Here is a 22,285-nt window from a genome sequence, read left to right on the forward strand (position 1 = left end):
CCTAGTCAAAAACACACAGACATTCAGCTATAACATGAAGGAGAAGGCCTAGTCAACAACACACAGACATTCAGCTATAACATGAAGGAGAAGGCCTAGTCAACAACACACAGACATTCAGCTATAACATGAAGGAGAAGGCCTAGTCAAAAACACACAGACATTCAGCTATAACATGAAGGAGAAGGCCTAGTCAACAACACATGGACATTCAGCTATAACATGAAGGAGAAGGCCTAGTCAAAAACACACAGACATTCAGCTATAACATGAAGGAGAAGGCCTAGTCAACAACACACAGACATTCAGCTATAACATGAAGGAGAAGGCCTAGTCAACAACACACAGACATTCAGCTATAACATGAAGGAGAAGGCCTAGTCAACAACACACAGACATTCAGCTATAACATGAAGGAGAAGGCCTAGTCAACAACACACAGACATTCAGCTATAACATGAAGGAGAAGGCCTAGTCAAAAACACACAGACATTCAGCTATAACATGAAGGAGAAGGCCTAGTCAACAACACATGGACATTCAGCTATAACATGAAGGAGAAGGCCTAGTCAAAAACACACAGACATTCAGCTATAACATGAAGGAGAAGGCCTAGTCAAAAACACACAGATATTCAGCTATAACATGAAGGAGAAGGCCTAGTCAACAACACACAGACATTCAGCTATAACATGAAGGAGAAGGTCTAGTCAACAACACACAGACATTCAGCTATAACATGAAGGAGAAGGCCTAGTCAAAAACACACAGACATTCAGCTATAACATGAAGGAGAAGGCCTAGTCAACAACACACAGACATTCAGCTATAACATGAAGGAGAAGGCCTAGTCAAAAACACACAGACATTCAGCTATACCATGAAGGAGAAGGTCTAGTCAACAACACACAGACATTCAGCTATAACATGAAGGAGAAGGTCTAGTCAACAACACATGGACATTCAGCTATAACATGAAGGAGAAGGTCTAGTCAACAACACACAGACATTCAGCTATAACATGAAGGAGAAGGTCTAGTCAACAACACATGGACATTCAGCTATAACATGAAGGAGAAGGCCTAGTCAACAACACACAGACATTCAGCTATAACATGAAGGAGAAGGTCTAGTCAAAAACACATGGACATTCAGCTATAACATGAAGGAGAAGGCCTAGTCAACAACACACAGACATTCAGCTATAACATGAAGGAGAAGGTCTAGTCAACAACACACAGACATTCAGCTATAACATGAAGGAGAAGGTCTAGTCAACAACACACAGACATTCAGCTATAACATGAAGGAGAAGGCCTAGTCAACAACACACAGACATTCAGCTATAACATGAAGGAGAAGGCCTAGTCAACAACACACAGACATTCAGCTATAACATGAAGGAGAAGGCCTAGTCAACAACACACAGACATTCAGCTATAACATGAAGGAGAAGGCCTAGTCAACAACACATGGACATTCAGCTATAACATGAAGGAGAAGGTCTAGTCAACAACACATGGACATTCAGCTATAACATGAAGGAGAAGGCCTAGTCAAAAACACATGGACATTCAGCTATAACATGAAGGAGAAGGCCTAGTCAACAACACACAGACATTCAGCTATAACATGAAGGAGAAGGCCTAGTCAACAACACACAGACATTCAGCTATAACATGAAGGAGAAGGCCTAGTCAAAAACACACAGACATTCAGCTATAACATGAAGGAGAAGGCCTAGTCAAAAACACACAGACATTCAGCTGTAACATCGTTACTCACTGAGTAGAGACTCGATGACCACCCTGTAGAGGTCAGCCTGACGATGGGGCTGCCACTGGACACACATACTGGACATCATCACCTGGTAGGTGTTCAGGTTGGTCACGCCCAGGTACACTGAGGGGAGGGAGAGAGACAGAGGGGGACAGAGAGAGAGAGAGAGAGAGAGAGAGAGAGAGAGAGAAGGGGGGGGGGCAGAGAGAGAGAGAGAGAAGTGAGGGGGCAGAGAGAGAGAGAGAGAGAGAGAGAAGTGGGGGGGCAGAGAGAGGGGGACAGAGAGAGAGAGAAGTGGGGGGGCAGAGAGAGAGAGAGAGAGAGAGAGAGAGAGAGAGAGAGAGAAGTGGGGGGGCAGAGAGAGGGGGACAGAAAGAGAGAGAAGTGGGGGGGCAGAGAGAGAGCGAGAGAGAGAGAGAGAGAGAGAGAGAGAGAGAGAGAGAGAGAAGTTGGGGGGCAGAGAGAGGGGGACAGAGAGAGAGTGAGAGACAAAGAGATAGGGGGACAGAGAGAGAGTGAGAGACAAAGAGATAGGGGGACAGAGAGAGAGAGACAAAAAGAGAGAGAGAAAGAGAGAGATTTTATAAACACAATCACGATGACAGAAGAACATCACCAGCACATCACTATCACCATTACCATCACACGATCACAATCAAATAACTATCACAATCAAATAACTATCACATCAAATCACTATCACATCAAATCACTATCACATCACTATCACATCAAATCACTATCACATCACTATCACATCACTATCACATCACTATCACATCACTATCACATCACATCACTATCACATCAAATCACTATCAAATCACTATCACATCACATCACTATCACATCACTATCACATCACATCACTATCACATCAAATCACTATCACATCAAATCACTATCACATCACTATCACATCAAATCACTATCACATCACATCACATCACTATCACATCACATCACTATCACATCACTATCACATCAAATCACTATCACATCAATCACATCAAATCACTATCACATCAAACACATCACATCAAATCACTATCACATCACATCACTATCACATCAAATCACTATCACATCAAATCACTATCACATCACATCACTATCACATCAAATCACTATCACATCAAATCACTATCACATCACATCACTATCACATCAATCACATCACATCAAATCACTATCACATCACATCACTATCACATCACTATCACATCAAATCACTATCACATCAATCACATCAAATCACTATCACATCAAACACATCACATCAAATCACTATCACATCACATCACTATCACATCACATCACTATCACATCACTATCACATCACTATCACATCAAATCACTATCACATCACATCACTATCACATCAAACACATCAAATCACTATCACATCAAATCACTATCACATCACATCACTATCACATCAAATCACTATCACATCAAATCACTATCACATCAAATCACTATCACATCAAATCACTATCACATCAAATCACTATCACATCACATCACTATCACATCAAATCACTATCACATCAAATCACTATCACATCACATCACTATCACATCACATCACTATCACATCACATCACTATCACATCAAATCACTATCACATCAAATCACTATCACATCACATCACTATCACATCAAATCACTATCACATCAAATCACTATCACATCAAATCACTATCACATCAAATCACTATCACATCAAATCACTATCACATCACATCACATCAAAACACTATCACATCACTATCACATCAACTATCACTATCACATCATCACATCACTATCACATCATCACTATCACATCACATCACATCACATCAAAACACTATCACATCACTATCACATCAAATCACTATCACATCAAATCACTATCACATCAAATCACTATCACATCAAATCACTATCACATCACTATCACATCAAATCACTATCACATCAAATCACATCAAATCACTATCACATCAAATCACTATCACATCAAATCACATCAAATCAAATCACTATCACATCAAATCACTATCACATCAAATCACTATCACATCAAAACACTATCACATCACATCACTATCACATCAAATCACTATCACATCAAAACACTATCACATCAAATCACTATCACATCAAATCACTATCACATCAAAACACTATCAAATCACTATCACATCAAATCACTATCAAATCACTATCACATCAAATCACTATCACATCAAATCACTATCACATCAAATCACTATCACATCAAATCACTATCACATCAAATCACTATCACATCAAATCACTATCACATCAAATCACTATCAAATCACTATCACATCAAATCACTATCACATCACTATCACATCAAATCACTATCACATCAAATCACTATCACATCAAATCACTATCACATCAAATCACTATCAAATCACTATCACATCAAATCACTATCACATCAAATCACTATCAAATCACTATCACATCAAATCACTATCAAATCACTATCACATCAAATCACTATCAAATCACTATCACATCAAATCACTATCACATCAAATCACTATCACATCAAATCACTATCACATCAAATCACTATCAAATCACTATCACATCAAATCACTATCACATCAAATCACTATCACATCAAATCACTATCACATCAAATCACATCAAATCACTATCACATCACTATCACATCACTATCACATCACATCACTATCACATCACTATCACATCAAATCACTATCACATCACTATCACATCAAATCACTATCACATCAAATCACTATCACATCAAATCACTATCACATCACTATCACATCAAATCACTATCACATCAAATCACTATCACATCAAATCACTATCACATCAAATCACTATCACATCAAATCACTATCACATCAAACACATCAAATCACTATCACATCACATCACTATCACGATCACAATCATGACTCCACCACATCACTATCTACAGTAACATCATGAAGGAACTGAAGCCGTCAGCTGACGGAGAATTGCAACCTGTCAACCTAGCTAATCGTATTGACAGGTAAAGACCAGGATGTTGATAGTATTGATAACGTGTCCTAATGAAACACAATCAATCCAGCTGTTTGGGCACGTGTGTCTTTAAGGAATTCATTTCATCCACTCTAATAAACAACTCTGATTCTGATGTATGGGAAGAATCCATATGAACTAATGTCCAACTTCTGAGTCCTATCCAACTTCCATTTGTTATCAAAGAAAAGAAAGGCTATTAATCTTAGTGATTAAATAGTATATGACGTGTTGATAAGAGAGCAATAAGTTAAAATCTATTCCCCAATCTTTATGAAAGCTATTAGGAACCGTAAACAGTTGAAAGAGTGTAAACAGTCTCTCTGTTCCGTACAACAACAAACATGTTCTGAAAAACAAAAGCTGCAACAACAAAACTCATCTTTTAAAATGATTGTTCCTGGTTTCATTTTAGAGGAGCAGAAGTTGTTTCCATCTGACTTACACTTTACACTTTTCAACGAAAAATGTCAATGAATCACACAGCTAAACAATCTGACACAAGCACCATACGAACTTCTAGAACGGAACGACAACATGTAAAACACCCAGGACATCAAAGAGCTATGACACAACTGTGAGATCATGTACACATCCCCCGTACACATCGTATTCACATTCTACAACTGCTATATCTATAATTTGTTACCCGCCTCCCGAGAGGGAAAGTCATGAAGACACACGGCAGCTGGATTACCTTTCCTCCTTGTGGATAATGGATGTGACAGCCTTTGGATTTGTCCTAAATAGCATAGCAAATAACCCCTATAGAGTGCACTACTCTAGGGAACCGTTTGAGACCAGAGTCCTATGGGAGCACTATATAGGGCATAGGGAACAGTTTGAGACCAGAGTCCTATGGGAGCACTATATAGGGAATAGGGAACAGTTTGAGACCAGAGCCCTATGGGAGCACTATATAGGGCATAGGGAACAGTTTGAGACCAGAGTCCTATGGGAGCACTATGTAGGGCATAGGGAACAGTTTGAGACCAGAGTCCTATGGGAGCACTATATAGGGAATAGGGAACCGTTTGAGACCAGAGCCCTATGGGAGCACTATATAGGGAATAGAGAACAGGTTGAGACCAGAGTCCTATGGGAGCACTATATATGGAATAGAGAACAGGTTGAGACCAGAGTCCTATGGGAGCACTATATAGGGCATAGGGAACAGTTTGAGACCAGAGTCCTATGGGAGCACTATATAGGGAATAGAGTGCAGTTTGTGACACAGTCTTTAACTTCCTTATACGAGCCGTATTAATGAGCTGTATGTATGCATGGACAGACAGCCACTCTGCAGCACCAGGGGCACAAACCTACGGAAGACAAGAGTCAAAACCAGGTAAAATTGAGCTATTTGTGCATTTAATTATTTAAAGGTCAAACTGACAACGCATAAAATATTGATAGGGATCTTGGTGGTGCGTATGCAGATATAATTATACGGCCAGCGTGAGGAGATGAACTACTGTACAGTGTGTTTGGGGCTGAAAGAGAAACTGCAACGCATCATAAGGCATTTGTGTCACGACTTAAATTCCCCTCTCTATAATGGAATAGCTGCCTTGTACAGCGGTGGGGTGGGAGGGGGGCGGGGTGGGGTGGGGTGAGGGGGGCGGGGGGGGGGGGGGGGTGAGGGGGGCAGGGTGGGGTGGGGTGGGGGGGCACTTATAGCCACATAGAGATGAGCTGCATACATTTAATGCTCAGGATATATCAATTCATGCATTATTCATTTACTCATTCATCCATCCACTCATTAATTCAGTCAGCCATTCAGTCATTCATTGTACATGTATAATATGTATCCAACTGTAGACATATTGGGCTCCCGAGTGGCGCAGCGGTCTAAGGCACTGCATCTCAGTGCAAGAGGCGTCACTACAGTCCCTGGTTCGAATCCAGGCTGTAACACATCCGGCCATGATTGGGAGTCACAATTGGCCCAGCTTAGTCTAAGTTTGGCCGGCCTAGACCGTCATTGTAAATAAGAATTTGTTCTTAACGGACTTGCTAGGTTAAATGAAGAAAATACATATATATATATTGCTCTGGGTCCAGCTTCCCATTATGGAGGGGCTAGTGGATTGGCAGTATGTCCTGGTTCTGCCAGTTGAGAAGAGATATTATATCACCGTGTGTCTCTGGAACGTCTCATCTGACTGAGATCCAATGAGAACGCAGCTCTCCTCAGGTCGTCACACAGCGGGACGCTGACGTGACGCTCTGCCGACAGCCAGACGGACTTTATGAAAAAGACAATCTATTTTACTTTTGATGAGAAAAGCTCCAACAAAGCAGGTATTATTTCACGACGCGCCTGCTGATATCACATTTATATGCAAACGGGTGTACATTTCCTCGACTGTCTGCCTGAATATTGATACTCTCAGCTGTCCGTCAGGGTGGTGAAATCCTCTTCAACAAAACAAAAGGGAATCTGATGTTATCAGCATAATGTAATGCAAACAGAATACAAAAGCTATGTATTACGCTTCCTTAAAGCTTAATCTCCATGCGCTTTGCATCATGGGGATTAATAACATGTATCTTTACAAACTGGTTCAGAGGAGCAGACAGACACTACACATACAAAAGTATGTGGACACCCCCTTCAAATTAGTGGATTTGGCTATTTTAGCCACACCCGTTGCTGACAGGTGTATAACATTCAGCACGCTGCCATGCAATCTCCATAGACAAACCCTGGCAGTATAATGGCTTTACTGAAGAGCTCAGTGACTTTCAAAGTAGCACCGTCATAGGATGCCACTTTTCCAACAAGTCAGTTCGTCAAATTTCTGCCCTGTTAGAGCTGCCCCCGGTCAACTGTTTGTGCTGTTATTGTGAAGAGGAAACGTCTAGGAGCAACAACGGCTCAGCCACAAAGTGGTAGGCCACACAAGCTCACAGAACGGGATCACCGAGTGCTGAAACGTGTAGCGAGTAAAAATCGTCTGTCCTCGGTTGCAACACTCACTACCGAGTTCCAAACTGCCTCTGGAAGCAACGTCGGGCACAATAACTGTTCGTCGGGAGCTTCATGAAATGGGTTTCCATGGCAGAGCAGCCGCACACAAGCCTAAGATCTCCATGTGCAATGCCAAGCGTCGGCTCACCGCCATATATATACACAAGTATGTGGACCTGCCCCAATGCATAGTGCCAACTGTAAAGTTTGGTGGATGCCAGGAGAACACTACCTGCCCCAATGCATAGTGTCAACTGTAAAGTTTGGTGGAGGAGGAATAATGGTCTGGGGCTGTTCTTCATGGTTCGGGCCTCTTAGTTCCAGTGAAGGGAAATGTTAACTCAACAGCATACATTACATTCTAGATGATTTGGTGCTTCCAACTTTGAGCCAACAGTTTGGGGAAGGCACTTTCCTGTTTCAGCATGACAATGCCCCAGTGCACAAAGCGAGGTCCATACAGAACTGGTTTGTCGAGGTCGGTGTGGAAGAACTGGACTGGCCTGCACAGAGCCCTGACCTCAACCCCATCGATCACCTTTGGGATTAATTGGAACGCCGACTGCAAGCCAGGCCTAATCGCCCAACTTCAGTGCCCGACCTCACTAATGCTCTTGTGGCTGAATGGAAGCAAGTCCCCGCAGCAATGTTCCAACATCTAGTGGAAAGACTTCCCAGAAGAGTGGAGGCTGTTATAGCAGCAAAGGGGGGGGACCAACTCCATATTAATATGCCCATGATGTTGGAATGAGATGTTCGACAAGCGGGTGTCCACATACTTTTAGTCATGTGGTGTACTTCACTTTGAGAACAAGCGTTTAACATGGCATCCAGAGTGGCTGCTTGGTATTTGGCAGTTGGAAGAGTCCTGACCCTGAGTGTCACGCCCTGACCATAGTTTACTTTGTATTTTCTATGTTTTGATTGGTCAGGGTGTGATCTGAGTGGGTATTCTATGTTTCATGTCTTGTTTGTCTATTTCTATGTTCAGCCTGATATGGTTCTCAGTCAGAGGCAGGTGTTCGTCATTGTCTCTGATTGGGAACCATATTTAGGTAGCCTGGGTTTCACTGTGTGTTTGTGGGTGATTGTTCCTGTCTATGTGTTTTTCACCAGATAGGCTGTTTTAGGTTTTCGTTACGTTCATCACGTTCTTTATTTTGTAGTGTTTGCATTGATTCGTGTTTTACGTTTGTTCATTAAAACATGGATCGCAATCTACATGCTGCATTTTGGTCCGACTCTCCTTCTCATACAGAAAACCGTTACAGAATCACCCACCACCAACGGACCAAGCAGCGTGTCAACAGGCAGCAACAGCAGCGTAAGGAGGAATGGACATGGGAGGACGTTTTGGATGGCAAGGGCTGTTACACTTGGGAGGAGATACTGGCTGGAAGAGATCGCCTCCCATGGGAACAGGTGGAGGCACTTAGGAGAGCTGAGGCAGCCGGAGAGAAGAGCCGGCGATATGAGGGAACACGGCTGGCAAGGAAGCCCGAGAGGCAGCCCCAAAAATTTCTTGGGGGGGGGCTAACAGGGAGTATGGCTACGCCAGGTAGGAGACCTGGGCAGACTCCCTGTGCTTACCGGGGGGCTAGAGAGACCGGACAGGCACCGTGCTATGCAGTGGTGCGCACGGTGTCTCCAGTGCGGGTGCATAGCCCGGTGCGGTATATTCCAGCTCCTCGTGTCTGCCGGGCTAGATTGAGCGTCGAGCCTAATGCCATGAAGCCGGCTCTACGCAGCTGGTCCCCAGTGCGTCTCCTTGGGCCGGCTTACATGGCACCAGCCTTGCGCTCGGTGTCTCCGGTTCGCCTGCATAGTCCAGTGCGGGCTATTCCACCTCGCCGCACTGGCAGGGCGACCGTGAGCATTCAACCAGGTAAGGTTGGGCAGGCTCGGTGCTCAAGAGCTCCAGTGCGCCTGCACGGTCCGGTTTTTCCAGTACCACCTCCACACCCCAGCCCTCCGGTAGCAGCTCCCCGCACCAGGCTTCCTGTGCGTGTCCTCGGCCCAGTACCACCAGTGCCAGCACCACGCATCAGGCCTACAGTGCGCCTCGCCTGTCCAGCGCTGTCGGAGCCTTCCTCCTCTCCAGCGCTGTCGGAGTCTCCCGCCTGTTTAGCGCTGTCAGAGCTTTCCGCCTCTACAGCGCTGCCGGAGTCTCCCGCCTGTTCAGAACTGCCAGTTAGCATAGAGCTGCCAGTTAGCATAGAGCTGCCAGTTAGCAAGGAGCTGCCAGTCTGCAAGGAGCTGCCAGTCTGCATGGAGCTGCCAGTCTGCATAGAGCTGCCAGTCTGCATGGAGCTGCCAGTCTGCAAGGAGCCGCCAGAGCTGCCTGTCTGCAGGATGCCGCCAAAGCTGCCAGTCTGCAAGGAGCCGCCAGAGCTGCCAGTCTGCAAGGAGCCGCCAGAGCTGCCAGTCTGCAAGGAGCCGCCAGAGCTGCCAGTCTGCAAGGAGCCGCCAGAGCTGCCAGTTAGCATGGAGCAGCCAGGGCCGCCAGTCAGCATGGAGCAGCCAGGGCCGCCAGTCAGCATGGAGCAGCCAGGGCCGCCAGTCAGCATGGAGCAGCCAGGGCCGCCAGTCAGCATGGAGCAGCCAGTCAGCATGGAGCAGCCAGTCAGCATGGAGCAGCCAGAGCTGCCAGTCAGCATGGAGCAGCCAGAGCTGCCAGTCAGCATGGAGCAGCCAGTCAGCATGGAGCAGCCAGAGCTGCCAGTCAGCATGGAGCAGCCAGTCAGCATGGAGCAGCCAGAGCTACCAGTCATCATGGAGCAGCCAGTCAGCATGGAGCAGCCAGAGCTGCCAGTCGACCAGACTCTTCCAGAGCTGCCAGTCGACCAGACTCTTCCAGAGCTGCCAGTCGACCAGACTCTTCCAGATCTGCCAGTCGTCCAGACTCTTCCAGATCTGCCAGTCGTCCAGACTCTTCCAGATCTGCCAGTCGTCCAGACTCTTCCAGATCTGCCAGTCGTCCAGACTCTTCCAGATCTGCCAGTCGTCCAGACTCTTCCAGATCTGCCAGTCGTCCAGACTCTTCCAGATCTGCCAGTCGACCAGACTCTTCCAGATCTGCCAGTCGACCAGACTCTTCCAGATCTGCCAGTCGACCAGACTCTTCCAGATCTGCCAGTCGTCCAGACTCTTCCAGATCTGCCAGTCGTCCAGACTCTCCCAGATCTGCCAGTCGACCAGATTCTCCCAGATCCGCCAGTCGACCAGATTCTCCCAGATCCGCCAGTCGACCAGATTCTCCCAGATCCGCCAGTCGACCAGATTCTTCCAGATCTGCTAGTCGACCAGGATCTGCTGAAACCGCCAGCCAGCCAGGTTCTGGTAGTTTCTACTACCTGCCTGGGCTTCCTCTCAGTGCTGAGCTTCTTCTCAGTGCTGAGCTTCCTCTCAGTGCTGAGCTACCCGTCTGTCCCGAGTTACCTCTGTCCCGAGCTGTCCCTCTGTCCCATATTATCATTGTGGTGGGTAACCTATTTAGGGACGTTTAGGAGGGGGATTAAAACTGTCATGGAGTGGGGTCCACGTCCAGCGCCAGAGCCGCCACCGCGGACAGATGCCCACCCAGACCCTCCCCTATAGGTTCAGGTTTTGCGGCCGGAGTCCGCACCTTGGGGGGGGGGGGTACTGTCACGCCCTGACCATAGTTTACTTTGTATTTTCTATGTTTTGATTGGTCAGGGTGTGATCTGAGTGGGTATTCTATGTTTCATGTCTTGTTTGTCTATTTCTATGTTCAGCCTGATATGGTTCTCAGTCAGAGGCAGGTGTTCGTCATTGTCTCTGATTGGGAACCATATTTAGGTAGCCTGGGTTTCACTGTGTGTTTGTGGGTGATTGTTCCTGTCTATGTGTTTTTCACCAGATAGGCTGTTTTAGGTTTTCGTTACGTTCATCACGTTCTTTATTTTGTAGTGTTTGCATTGATTCGTGTTTTACGTTTGTTCATTAAAACATGGATCGCAATCTACATGCTGCATTTTGGTCCGACTCTCCTTCTCATACAGAAAACCGTTACACTGAGGTTCCCTTTGTTGTGGTCTTGAACTGGAACTGCAACCTGAACTACCTGGACACCATTCACCAGCCCTAACATGTAGTGGTGGTGTGTGTGTGTGTGGGTTGGCTGGATCCTGTGGTGTAGGAGGTGATGACACACACACACACACACACACACACACACACACACACACACAGCGCCAGCAACACACACGCACACAAACACACACAGGGTCAGCAACACACACACACACAGCGCCAGCAACACACACACACACACACACACACACACACACACACACACACAGGGTCAGCAACACACACACACAGGGTCAGCAACACACACACACAGCGCCAGCAACACACACACACACACACACAAACAGGATCAGCAACACACACACACAGAGCACCAGCAACACACACACACACACACACACACACACACACACACACACACACACAACCTGACCAATAGAGCCAATATATTACATGTCTTGGCGGTGCCCTGGAGAGGTTGGCTGGATCCCGTGGTGTAGGAAGAGATGACCTTCACAGTGTACTCAGTGTCACTTTGCAGGTTCAGGATCAGCATGGTGTTGACGTCGTCTCCCACAAAGGTCTCCAGAGCTGACCCTGGCACTGTAGGAAACACAGAGACTGGCTCAGCAACACGCATAGACACACAGACACACATACACACATACATACACACAGACACACACACACACACCATGTTGCACCTGAAGTTCCAACCAAATGTATTTGAGGGCAGTCTGGACAATGAGGAAGGGAGGTGCAGGCAGAGAGAAGGGAAGAAGGGCAGGGAACATGTATTGTGGTGAGAGTAAGCACCTCTCCACTAACAGACTGAGGCAGAGCCCAGTCTAGGTGGAGGACCCATTTCTCTGGACCACAGGGCAGGGTATTAAATCTAGGTGGAGGACCCATTTCTCTGGACCACAGGGCAGGGTATTCAATCTAGGTGGAGGACCCATTTCTCTGGACCACAGGGTATTCAATCTAGGTGGAGGACCCATTTCTCTGGACCACAGGACAGGGTATTAAATCTAGGTGGAGGACCCATTTCTTTGGACCACAGGGCAGGGTATTAAATCTAGGTGGAGGACCCATTTCTCTGGACCACAGGGCAGGGTATTACATCTAGGTGGAGGACCCATTTCTCTGGACCACTGGGCAGGGTATTACATCTAGGTGGAGGACCCATTTCTCTGGACCACTGGGCAGGGTATTACATCTAGGTGGAGGACCCATTTCTCTGGACCACTGGGCAGGGTATTACATCTAGGTGGAGGACCCATTTCTCTGGACCACAGGACAGTTTAAAGAGCTTCTAATAGAAAGCAGAGGCAGTCACAGGATGCAACCCAAATGGCAACCCATCCCCTATGCACTACTTTTGACCGGAGCTCTTTGGATCCTTGTCAAAAGTAGTGCACTACATAAGGAATAGGGTTCCCATAGGGCTCTGGTCAAAAGTAGTGCACTATATAGGGAATAGGGTCCCCATAGGGCTCTGGTCAAAAGTAGTGCACTATATAGGGAATAGGGTCCCCATAGGGCTCTGGTCAAAAGTAGTGCACTATATAGGGAATAGGGTCCCCATAGGGCTCTGATCAACAGTAGTGCACTATATAGGGAATAGGGTCCCATAGGGCTTTGATCAACAGTAGTGCACTACATAGGGAATAGGGTCCCATAGGGCTTTGATCAACAGTAGTGCACTACATAGGGAATAGGGTCCCATAGGGCTTTGATCAACAGTAGTGCACTACATAGGGAATAGGGTCCCATAGGGCTTTGATCAACAGTAGTGCACTACATAGGGACCAGGTTTCCATTTGGAACACAACCACAGACTCTTTCTTCTTTCTGTTTCTCATGTAGTTTCTCCAAGTAGGAAACAAAGCTGAGGGATATTTCCCCACACGCTGTGTTACACCCACATCAAGCCTTCTGTTTACAATGACTGAGAGGGCAGACTGAATAATGGTGTTTAAAAGACTGACTGAGACGGCAGACTGAATAATGGTGTTTAAAAGACTGTCTGAGATGGCAGACTGAATAATGGTGTTGAAAAGACTGTCTGAGACGGCAGACTGAATACTGGTGTTTAAAAGACTGTCTGAGATGGCAGACTGAATAATGGTGTTTAAAAGACTGTCTGAGGCGGCAGACTGAATAATGGTGTTTAAAAGACTGTCTGAGATGGCAGACTGAATAATGGTGTTTAAAAGACTGTCTGGGGCGGCAGACTGAATAATGAGACGGCAGACTGAATAATGGTGTTTAAAAGACTGTCTGAGACGGCAGACTGAATAATGGTGTTTAAAAGACTGTCTGAGACGGCAGACTGAATAATGAGACGGCAGACTGAATAATGGTGTTTAAAAGACTGTCTGAGGCGACAGACTGAATAATGGTGTTTAAAAGACTGTCTGAGACGGCAGACTGAATAATGGTGTTTAAAAGATTGAGACAAGAGAGGTGTGTATTATAAAAGGTGTGTATTGTAACAGGTGTGTATTGTAACAGGTGTGTATTGTAACATGGGTGTATTGTAACAGGTGTGTATTGTAACAGGTGTGTATTGTAACAGGTGTGTATTGTAACAGGTGTGTATTATAACATGTGTGTATTGTAACAGGTGTGTATTGTAACAGGTGTATTGTAACAGGTGTGTATTGTGACGTGTGTATTGTAACAGGTGTGTATTATAACAGGTGTGTATTATAACAGGTGTGTATTGTAACAGGTGTGTATTGTAACAGGTGTGTATTGTAACAGGTGTATATTGTAACGTGTGTGTATTGTAACATGTGTATTGTAACAGGTGTGTATTGTAACAGGTGTGTATTGTAACAGGTGTGTATTGTAACAGGTGTGTATTGTAACATGTGTGTATTGTAACAGGTGTGTATTGTAACACATGTGTATTGTAACAGGTGTGTATTGTAACATGTGTGTATTGTAACAGGTGTGTAGTGTGATGTGTGTGTATTGTGACGTGTGTGTATTGTAACAGGTGTGTATTGTAACAGGTGTGTATTGTAACCGGTGTGTATCGTAACAGGTGTGTATTGTAACAGGTGTGTATTGTAACATGTGTATTGTAACAGGTGTGTATTGTAACAGGTGTGTATTGTAACAGGTGTGTATTGTAACAGGTGTGTATTGTAACATGTGTGTATTGTAACAGGTGTGTATTGTAACAGGTGTGTATTGTAACAGGTGTGTATTGTAACACGTGTGTATTGTAACAGGTGTGTATTGTAACATGTGTGTATTGTAACAGGTGTGTATTGTAACATGTGTGTATTGTAACAGGTGTGTATTGTAACAGGTGTGTATTGTAACAGGTGTGTATTGTAACAGGTGTGTATTGTAACATGTGTGTATTGTAACATGTGTGTATTGTAACAGGTGTGTATTGTAACAGGTGTGTATTGTAACAGGTGTATCGTAACAGGTGTGTATTGTGACGTGTGTATTGTAACAGGTGTGTACGTACCAGAGGTGGGTTGGTAGACTACCCTGAAGCCCAAGGTGGGAGAAGGAGGCGTGTCCCAGGTGATGCGGAAGCGACTGAACCACTCCTCAGACACCCTCAGGTTGCTAGGCGCCGAGAGGGGCACTGACAAAACAAGAGGAGTAGAGAAACTGTCACTTATACACTGTGGTTTACGGTAAAATGGTGAAGATGATTGGTAGAGAAACTGTCACTTATACACTGTGGTTTACGGTAAAATGGTGAAGATGATTGGCAGAGAAACTGTCACTTATACACTGTGGTTTACGGTAAAATGGTGAAGATGATTGGTAGAGAAACTGTCACTTATACACTGTGGTTTACGGTAAAATGGTGAAGATGATTGGCAGAGAAACTGTCACTTATACACTGTGGTTTACGGTAAAATGGTGAAGATGATTGGCAGAGAAACTGTCACTTATACACTGTGGTTTACGGTAAAATGGTGAAGATGATTGGTAGAGAAACTGTCACTTATACACTGTGGTTTACTGTAAAATGGTGAAGATGATTGGCAGAGAAACTGTCACTTATACACTGTGGTTTACGGTAAAATGGTGAAGATGATTGGCAGAGAAACTGTCACTTATACACTGTGGTTTACGGTAAAATGGTGAAGATGATTGGTAGAGAAACTGTCACTTATACACTGTGGTTTACGGTAAAATGGTGAAGATGATTGGTAGAGAAACTGTCACTTATACACTGTGGTTTACGGTAAAATGGTGAAGATGATTGGTAGAGAAACTGTCACTTATACACTGTGGTTTACGGTAAAATGGTGAAGATGCCGTTCAAAATTATTGGTAGAGAAACTGTCACTTATACACTGTGGTTTACGGTACGCCGTTAGGCTGCAGTCAATTGTTATGGTATTGCACCAATATGCAAACCACAGATTCCATCCATCCAAAACGCTGAGAGTTATTAAAGTCATATGTATGTGTGATTTATGAACTATTGTGTTTTTACAAGGTTTGGGGTTTCATTTGGAATACAAGCTAGCCAAAGCCAAAGGGACTGTACTCTCTCTGCTCTCTACTTTAAAAACACATTTGACTTATATTCACTGTGGCATTTTCATTTACATTTTAAAGAGGAGACAATCCTAGTCTGAAAAAGCACCTCTATCCCTATAGGCTGCACTACTGTTGGTCTGAGCCTTACGGGCCGGGCCGCGGTACACGAGTACAACTTGAGACGGTCTGGTCACACGGATTTGTAAGGGTGACAAAGATCCGGATGGACCCTTCTTGTTGGCAGAGACAAAACATTGCAGTTTTAAAGTGACTAACTCGTGAAGCTGGTTGAGAGAATACCAAGAGTGTGCAAAGCCGTCATCAAGGCAAAGGGTGGCCACTTTGAAGAACCTCAAATATAAAATATATTTTGATTTGTTTAACACTTATTTTTTTGGTTACTACATGAATTCCATATGTGTTATTTCATAGTTTTGATGTATATATAGAAATAGGTAAGTAGAGCTCAATATGGAGCTTGAATTGTATCATAGCATTTACCATACACCCCCCACAATAGAGCCAGTCATCACACCAGCTACAAGACCAGCTTCATAGAATCATCCACAAGGAAGGCTGTACTCACATGTTCGGCCCACAGAAGAAACAGTGATGCCGTCCTGTCCATCTGTGTAGACTGGGGTGACCGTCACCTTGTGCTCTGTGTCAGACAGCAGAGGCTGGAGAAGGACTGTGGTCTGCTGCCCAGGCACCAGGACCTGGCGGGTAGAGATTAGACATAGTGTTACACAGTGTGTGTGTGTGTGCGTGCGTGCGTGCGTGCGTGCGTGTGTGCGTGTGCGTGTGCGTGCGTGCGTGTGTTTGTGTGTGTGTGTGTGCGTGTGTGTGTGCGTGCGTTCGTGCGTGTGAGAGCATAAGCGTGAGGGTTTCTCCTCAGAAATCTATCTGACCTCCAAGTGTGTCTTATTTCACTGCTACCGACACGTCATTAATCAAACACGTGGTAACGTCTCATCTAGCCTGTTGATTGGCCAGTTCCCACAGTGGCCAGTGGCTGAACTGACACTTGGCTTTGGGTACGAGGCTGATACCTGGTCTGAAGTTCTTTCCAAACATTTTCACTGCTCTATTCTTCCATTTTTTTTCCTTCTCATTAACAAAATTTTCCTCAACGACAAGACAGTTAAACCCTGATATGTTGGTAACGACAAGAAAGATTAACATCTAATGAAAATTCCCAAATCGCACCCTATTCCCTATTTAGTGCACTACTTTTGACCAGGGCCCATAGGGTTCCTGTTCCTAAAATAGTGCACTATATAGGGAATGGGGTTCCATTTGGGACACAAACAAAGTTAGCATGATATTACCTCTCTGCATAATCATCAGCAGATTAGTAGTATCACGCTGTTCTGGTCGCTCATTAGACTCTTAGACCACAGTTAAAAATAGGATTTAAAAAGGAAGTTCCCAAAGGATGTTACCAAAAAAAAAAGGGGTTTGAAATGGTAAAAAGTTCCCTGAGAAGGTTCAACTATGTAAAATGAATAATATTATAGTATCATTACTTGGAATTAGATCTTGTATGATAGCCTCACCGTATCAACTGTTTTACAAGTCCTCTATGATCCATCTTCCCTGGTCGGTCTGGGCTTTTCTTTTTCTTATCCCATCTTGTGAAGTGTCAAGCCCCATACCCTGGAAACGGACTGTCCACCAGGCATGTGGTGTTTAAATCGGAACTGCCAAGTAGTTGGTTCGAGCCCAAAGTGAACGTTCCTAAATGTCCTCTCTAAGAAGCCATATCCTCACATGCAGAGGAGTGAGAGGCTAAACCCAAACCCCATCCCTATCCTCCATCCCATCCCCTGCCCTGTCAGACCCCAAACCAGAGCTGAACTGTCCCGACTCCTGCACAACAACTCTGATTAGCGGAGCTGTCCAATAGACACGTGGTGCTGAAACAGACCTGCCAGGGGAGTTGGCTTGACTCAGCCCAAAACTAAACGATCTGAAAGTCCCAACCGTTCTCTCTAAGGAGCATGTCCTCACAGGTCTCTACTTCAGTCTGTGGGGTAATTGGGATTCTTCAGAAAAAAAAGAAAAAATAAACTCTTTATGGATGTGTCCCAAATGACACCCTGTTCCCTATGTAGTGCACTACTTTTGACCAGAGCCCTATGGGGACCCTATTCCCTATGTAGTGCACTACTTTTGACCAGAACCCTATGGGCCCTATATAAGGAACAGAGTGCCGTATGGGGTGCAGTCAGTGTGTTCCATTCGTTCCTCAGTGACCTAAATGCTTGTTGAAAAGATAATGGAAGTTCTTCCACGTTGCTCCGTCCCCTCTATCTTCCCCAACACAGCAGGAGCCGGGGAGATGCAGAGGTCCCAGGTGGAAATTAAAATACGAGTGAAGGACAAAGAATAGATAGAGGGTTTAAGTGCTGAATCACTGTAGAGTCCCTTGGCCCCATAGGGCTCTGTGGAGGTTGGTCGCAGAGAGGTGGAAGGGGCTACAAACTAATCATTTTTCTCATCGTACAAATGAGTCAACACACTGTGATTCTATTGAACACACTGGATAATAAAATGGTGTGATTCTATTGAACACACTGGATAATAAAATGGTGTGATTCTATTGAACACACTGGATAATAAAATGGTGTGATTCTATTGAACACACTGGAGAATAAAATGGTGTGATTCTATTGAACACACTGGATAATAAAATGGTGTGATTCTATTGAACACACTGGATAATAAAATGGTGTGATTCTATTGAACACACTGGAGAATAAAATGGTGTGATTCTATTGAACACACTGGAGAATAAAATGGTGTGATTCTATTGAACACACTGGATAATAAAATGGTGTGATTCTATTGAACACACTGGATAATAAAATGGTGTGATTCTATTGAACACACTGGAGAATAAAATGGTGTGATTCTATTGAACACACTGGATAATAAAATGGTGTGATTCTATTGAACACACTGGAGAATAAAATGGTGTGATTCTATTGAACACACTGGAGAATAAAATGGTGTGATTCTATTGAACACACTGGAGAATAAAATGGTGTGATTCTATTGAACACACTGGAGAATAAAATGGTGTGATTCTATTGAACACACTGGATAATAAAATGGTGTGATTCTATTGAACACACTGGATAATAAAATGGTGTGATTCTATTGAACACACTGGAGAATAAAATGGTGTGATTCTATTGAACACACTGGAGAATAAAATGGTGTGATTCTATTGAACACACTGGATAATAAAATGGTGTGATTCTATTGAACACACTGGAGAATAAAATGGTGTGATTCTATTGAACACAGTGGATAATAAAATGGTGTGATTCTATTGAACACACTGAATAATAAAATGGTGTGATTCTATTGAACACACTGGAGAATAAAATGGTGTGATTCTATTGAATTTGAGCAGGGAGATAAAAAAATAAAATAAAAAAACTCGAATCAGTCAGATGAAGACTATCTTACATACTAGGTGAAGAATACTTTGGCAAAACTACCTACATTTTACTCATCTATCAGCCGTTCTTATCCAGAGCGACTTACAGGAGCAATGAGGGTTAAGTGCCTTGCCCAAGGGCACATCGACAGATTTTTCACCTAGTTGGCTCCGGGATTTGAACCAGTGACCTTTCGGTTACTGGCACATAGCTCTCAACCGCTAGGCTGTCTGCCACCCCGTTCTTCGTTGTCTCCACACATGCTTCCCTATGTACCAGTCTATTGTTTCTATCATTCTACCACCCACTCATTGTCTATCCATTCTATGCATTGTCTACAAATAGCCTTTTTTTGTGAAGGGCATATACATAACAGAGAAGGGTTAAGTTGTCAATGCTTTGTCTGAAGAACAGTCAAAACCCAGGATTTACATTCCAAACGTATCTGTTCTTAATCGGCGACCTTTAGGATCAACTAAACAAGACAACTGAAAGGACAACAATGAGTTCCTCAAGTTTGTCAACCAGATTTCACATTGGAGGTGTCTTTTCAGAAAACTCTCTGAGAAAAAAAGATGCTATCTAAAACCTAAAAGGGTTCTAAGACTGTCCCAATAGGTAGAACCCTCTTGGTTCCAGGTAGAACCCTTTTGGTTCCAGGTAGAACCCTTTTGGTTCCAGGTAGAACCCTTTTGGTTCCAGGTAGAACCCTTTTGGCTCCAGGTAGAACCCTTTTGGCTCCAGGTAGAACCCTTTTTTTCCCTCTAAGAGTGTAGATAGATATTATGCATCCATGCAGTGTGTCAAACTAATCAGTGGATCGACATGTGTCTCAATTTCTGTGCCTTACAGGAATTAGTTCAGTGACTAAGCCACCATGATCAAATAATCAAAGACTTTCATTAGGTTCCAGAGAGCCCAAAGGAGCATGGGTAATAATTTATCTGGTTCCTTTCAAACAGCACTGTGACTATGTCAGCCAGTTAATTCCACACTGATACACAAATTAGACATGCTCAGCAGTAATTACACATTTAGATCAGAATTTAACCCCTCAATGGGGACAGCTACAGAACGTGTCCTGTCATCAGGATTTAACCCCTGGATGAGGACAGCTACAGAACGTGTCCTGTCATCAGGATTTAACCCCTGGATGGGGACAGCTACAGAACGTGTCCTGTCATCAGGATTTAACCCCTGGATGGGGACAGCTACAGAACGTGTCCTGTCATCAGGATTTAACCCCTGGATGTGTACAGCTACAGAACGTGTCCTGTCATCAGGATTTAACCCCTGGATGGGGACAGCTACAGAACGTGTCCTGTCATCAGGATTTAACCCCTGGATGGGGACAGCTACAGAACGTGTCCTGTCATCAGGATTTAACCCCTGGATGGGGACAGCTACAGAACGTGTCCTGTCATCAGGATTTAACCCCTGGATGGGGACAGCTACAGAACGTGTCCTGTCATCAGGATTTAACCCCTGGATGGGGACAGCTACAGAACGTGTCCTGTCATCAGGATCTAACCTCCCTGAGATGAGTTTCATTGTGTGGTGCCAAACCATCAAAGTAAGATGCTTGGTTTCTGAACAGAGCTGAGTTACACAGAGTGATCTACCTACCTCACACGCATAGGAAAATGACCTCTGAACTTCCCCTCTGTGATACACTCTACGTACAGTCTATGTCTGCCCAAACCATCCGGACATTAAGACGCCTGGTAACTCTGTGAGTTCTCTCTATACTCACTGACAACCTAGCGTACAACCAACTGCTAAGGTGCAGGACGGTGTGACCAGTGAGAATAAGGAGTGACTTACAATCAGTACGCCACATATCATGATCACTGAAAGTAAACTCTTCTTCAGGAATAGCCGGTCTCTGCCTCTAAACGAGCTCCAAACTCACTGACTCCTCGTTGCGGTCTCCTGTGAGGCTGACGTAGGTGACTCTGTACTGGTCCACCTTAGGATCCTCCAGCTGCCATGACACCTCCAGGCTGTAGGTGGTCTCCTCTTGGACCTGCAGGCCTCTCACCGCCTGACGCACCACTGGAGGGGACAGGTGACACAGAGATGTTCATGTATCGACTTATTGAATCCTTTTGACCAGGCCAGTTAGCTGATAACAAGCTTGGACAACAGACCTGATTGAGTTCACACAACATGAAATGACTCATCATCAACACATGCAATTACAATCATGATATTCAGCACCATGCAATTTAGCAACACAATGCAGTCAATAATCACATCTTTGTAAACCAGGAGTAGTCTGTAAGCGTGATCAAGTAACAAGTCCTTCTAAAACCAAAGCAAAGCAAACCCTGCCGAAGAGATAACACTCTTAGGGATGGATGTTTTCCTGACCACATTACCTGACCAGGAATAACTCTGAGCCCTAGATATGAGATATAACCCAGG

The 22,285-nt window shown here is 44.6% G+C and overlaps 1 protein-coding gene across 1 annotated transcript in view; it reads right to left on the reverse strand.

Annotated features, from left to right (window-relative positions):
- LOC139394290 (collagen alpha-1(XIV) chain-like) overlaps positions 1-22,285 on the reverse strand; it is a 230,302-nt gene that overhangs the window by 115,140 nt on the left and 92,877 nt on the right. The window contains exons 19-23 of the mRNA XM_071142315.1: positions 21,771-21,913; positions 16,993-17,125; positions 15,370-15,492; positions 12,330-12,479; positions 1,786-1,902 (exon numbers count right to left, since the gene is read on the reverse strand). Coding sequence (XP_070998416.1) covers positions 1,786-1,902; positions 12,330-12,479; positions 15,370-15,492; positions 16,993-17,125; positions 21,771-21,913 — 666 coding nt within the window. The remainder of the gene's footprint in view (positions 1-1,785; positions 1,903-12,329; positions 12,480-15,369; positions 15,493-16,992; positions 17,126-21,770; positions 21,914-22,285) is intronic.

Source organism: Oncorhynchus clarkii, unplaced genomic scaffold (genome assembly GCF_045791955.1).
Source record: "Oncorhynchus clarkii lewisi isolate Uvic-CL-2024 unplaced genomic scaffold, UVic_Ocla_1.0 unplaced_contig_9597_pilon_pilon, whole genome shotgun sequence".
Lineage (NCBI taxonomy): Eukaryota > Metazoa > Chordata > Actinopteri > Salmoniformes > Salmonidae > Oncorhynchus > Oncorhynchus clarkii.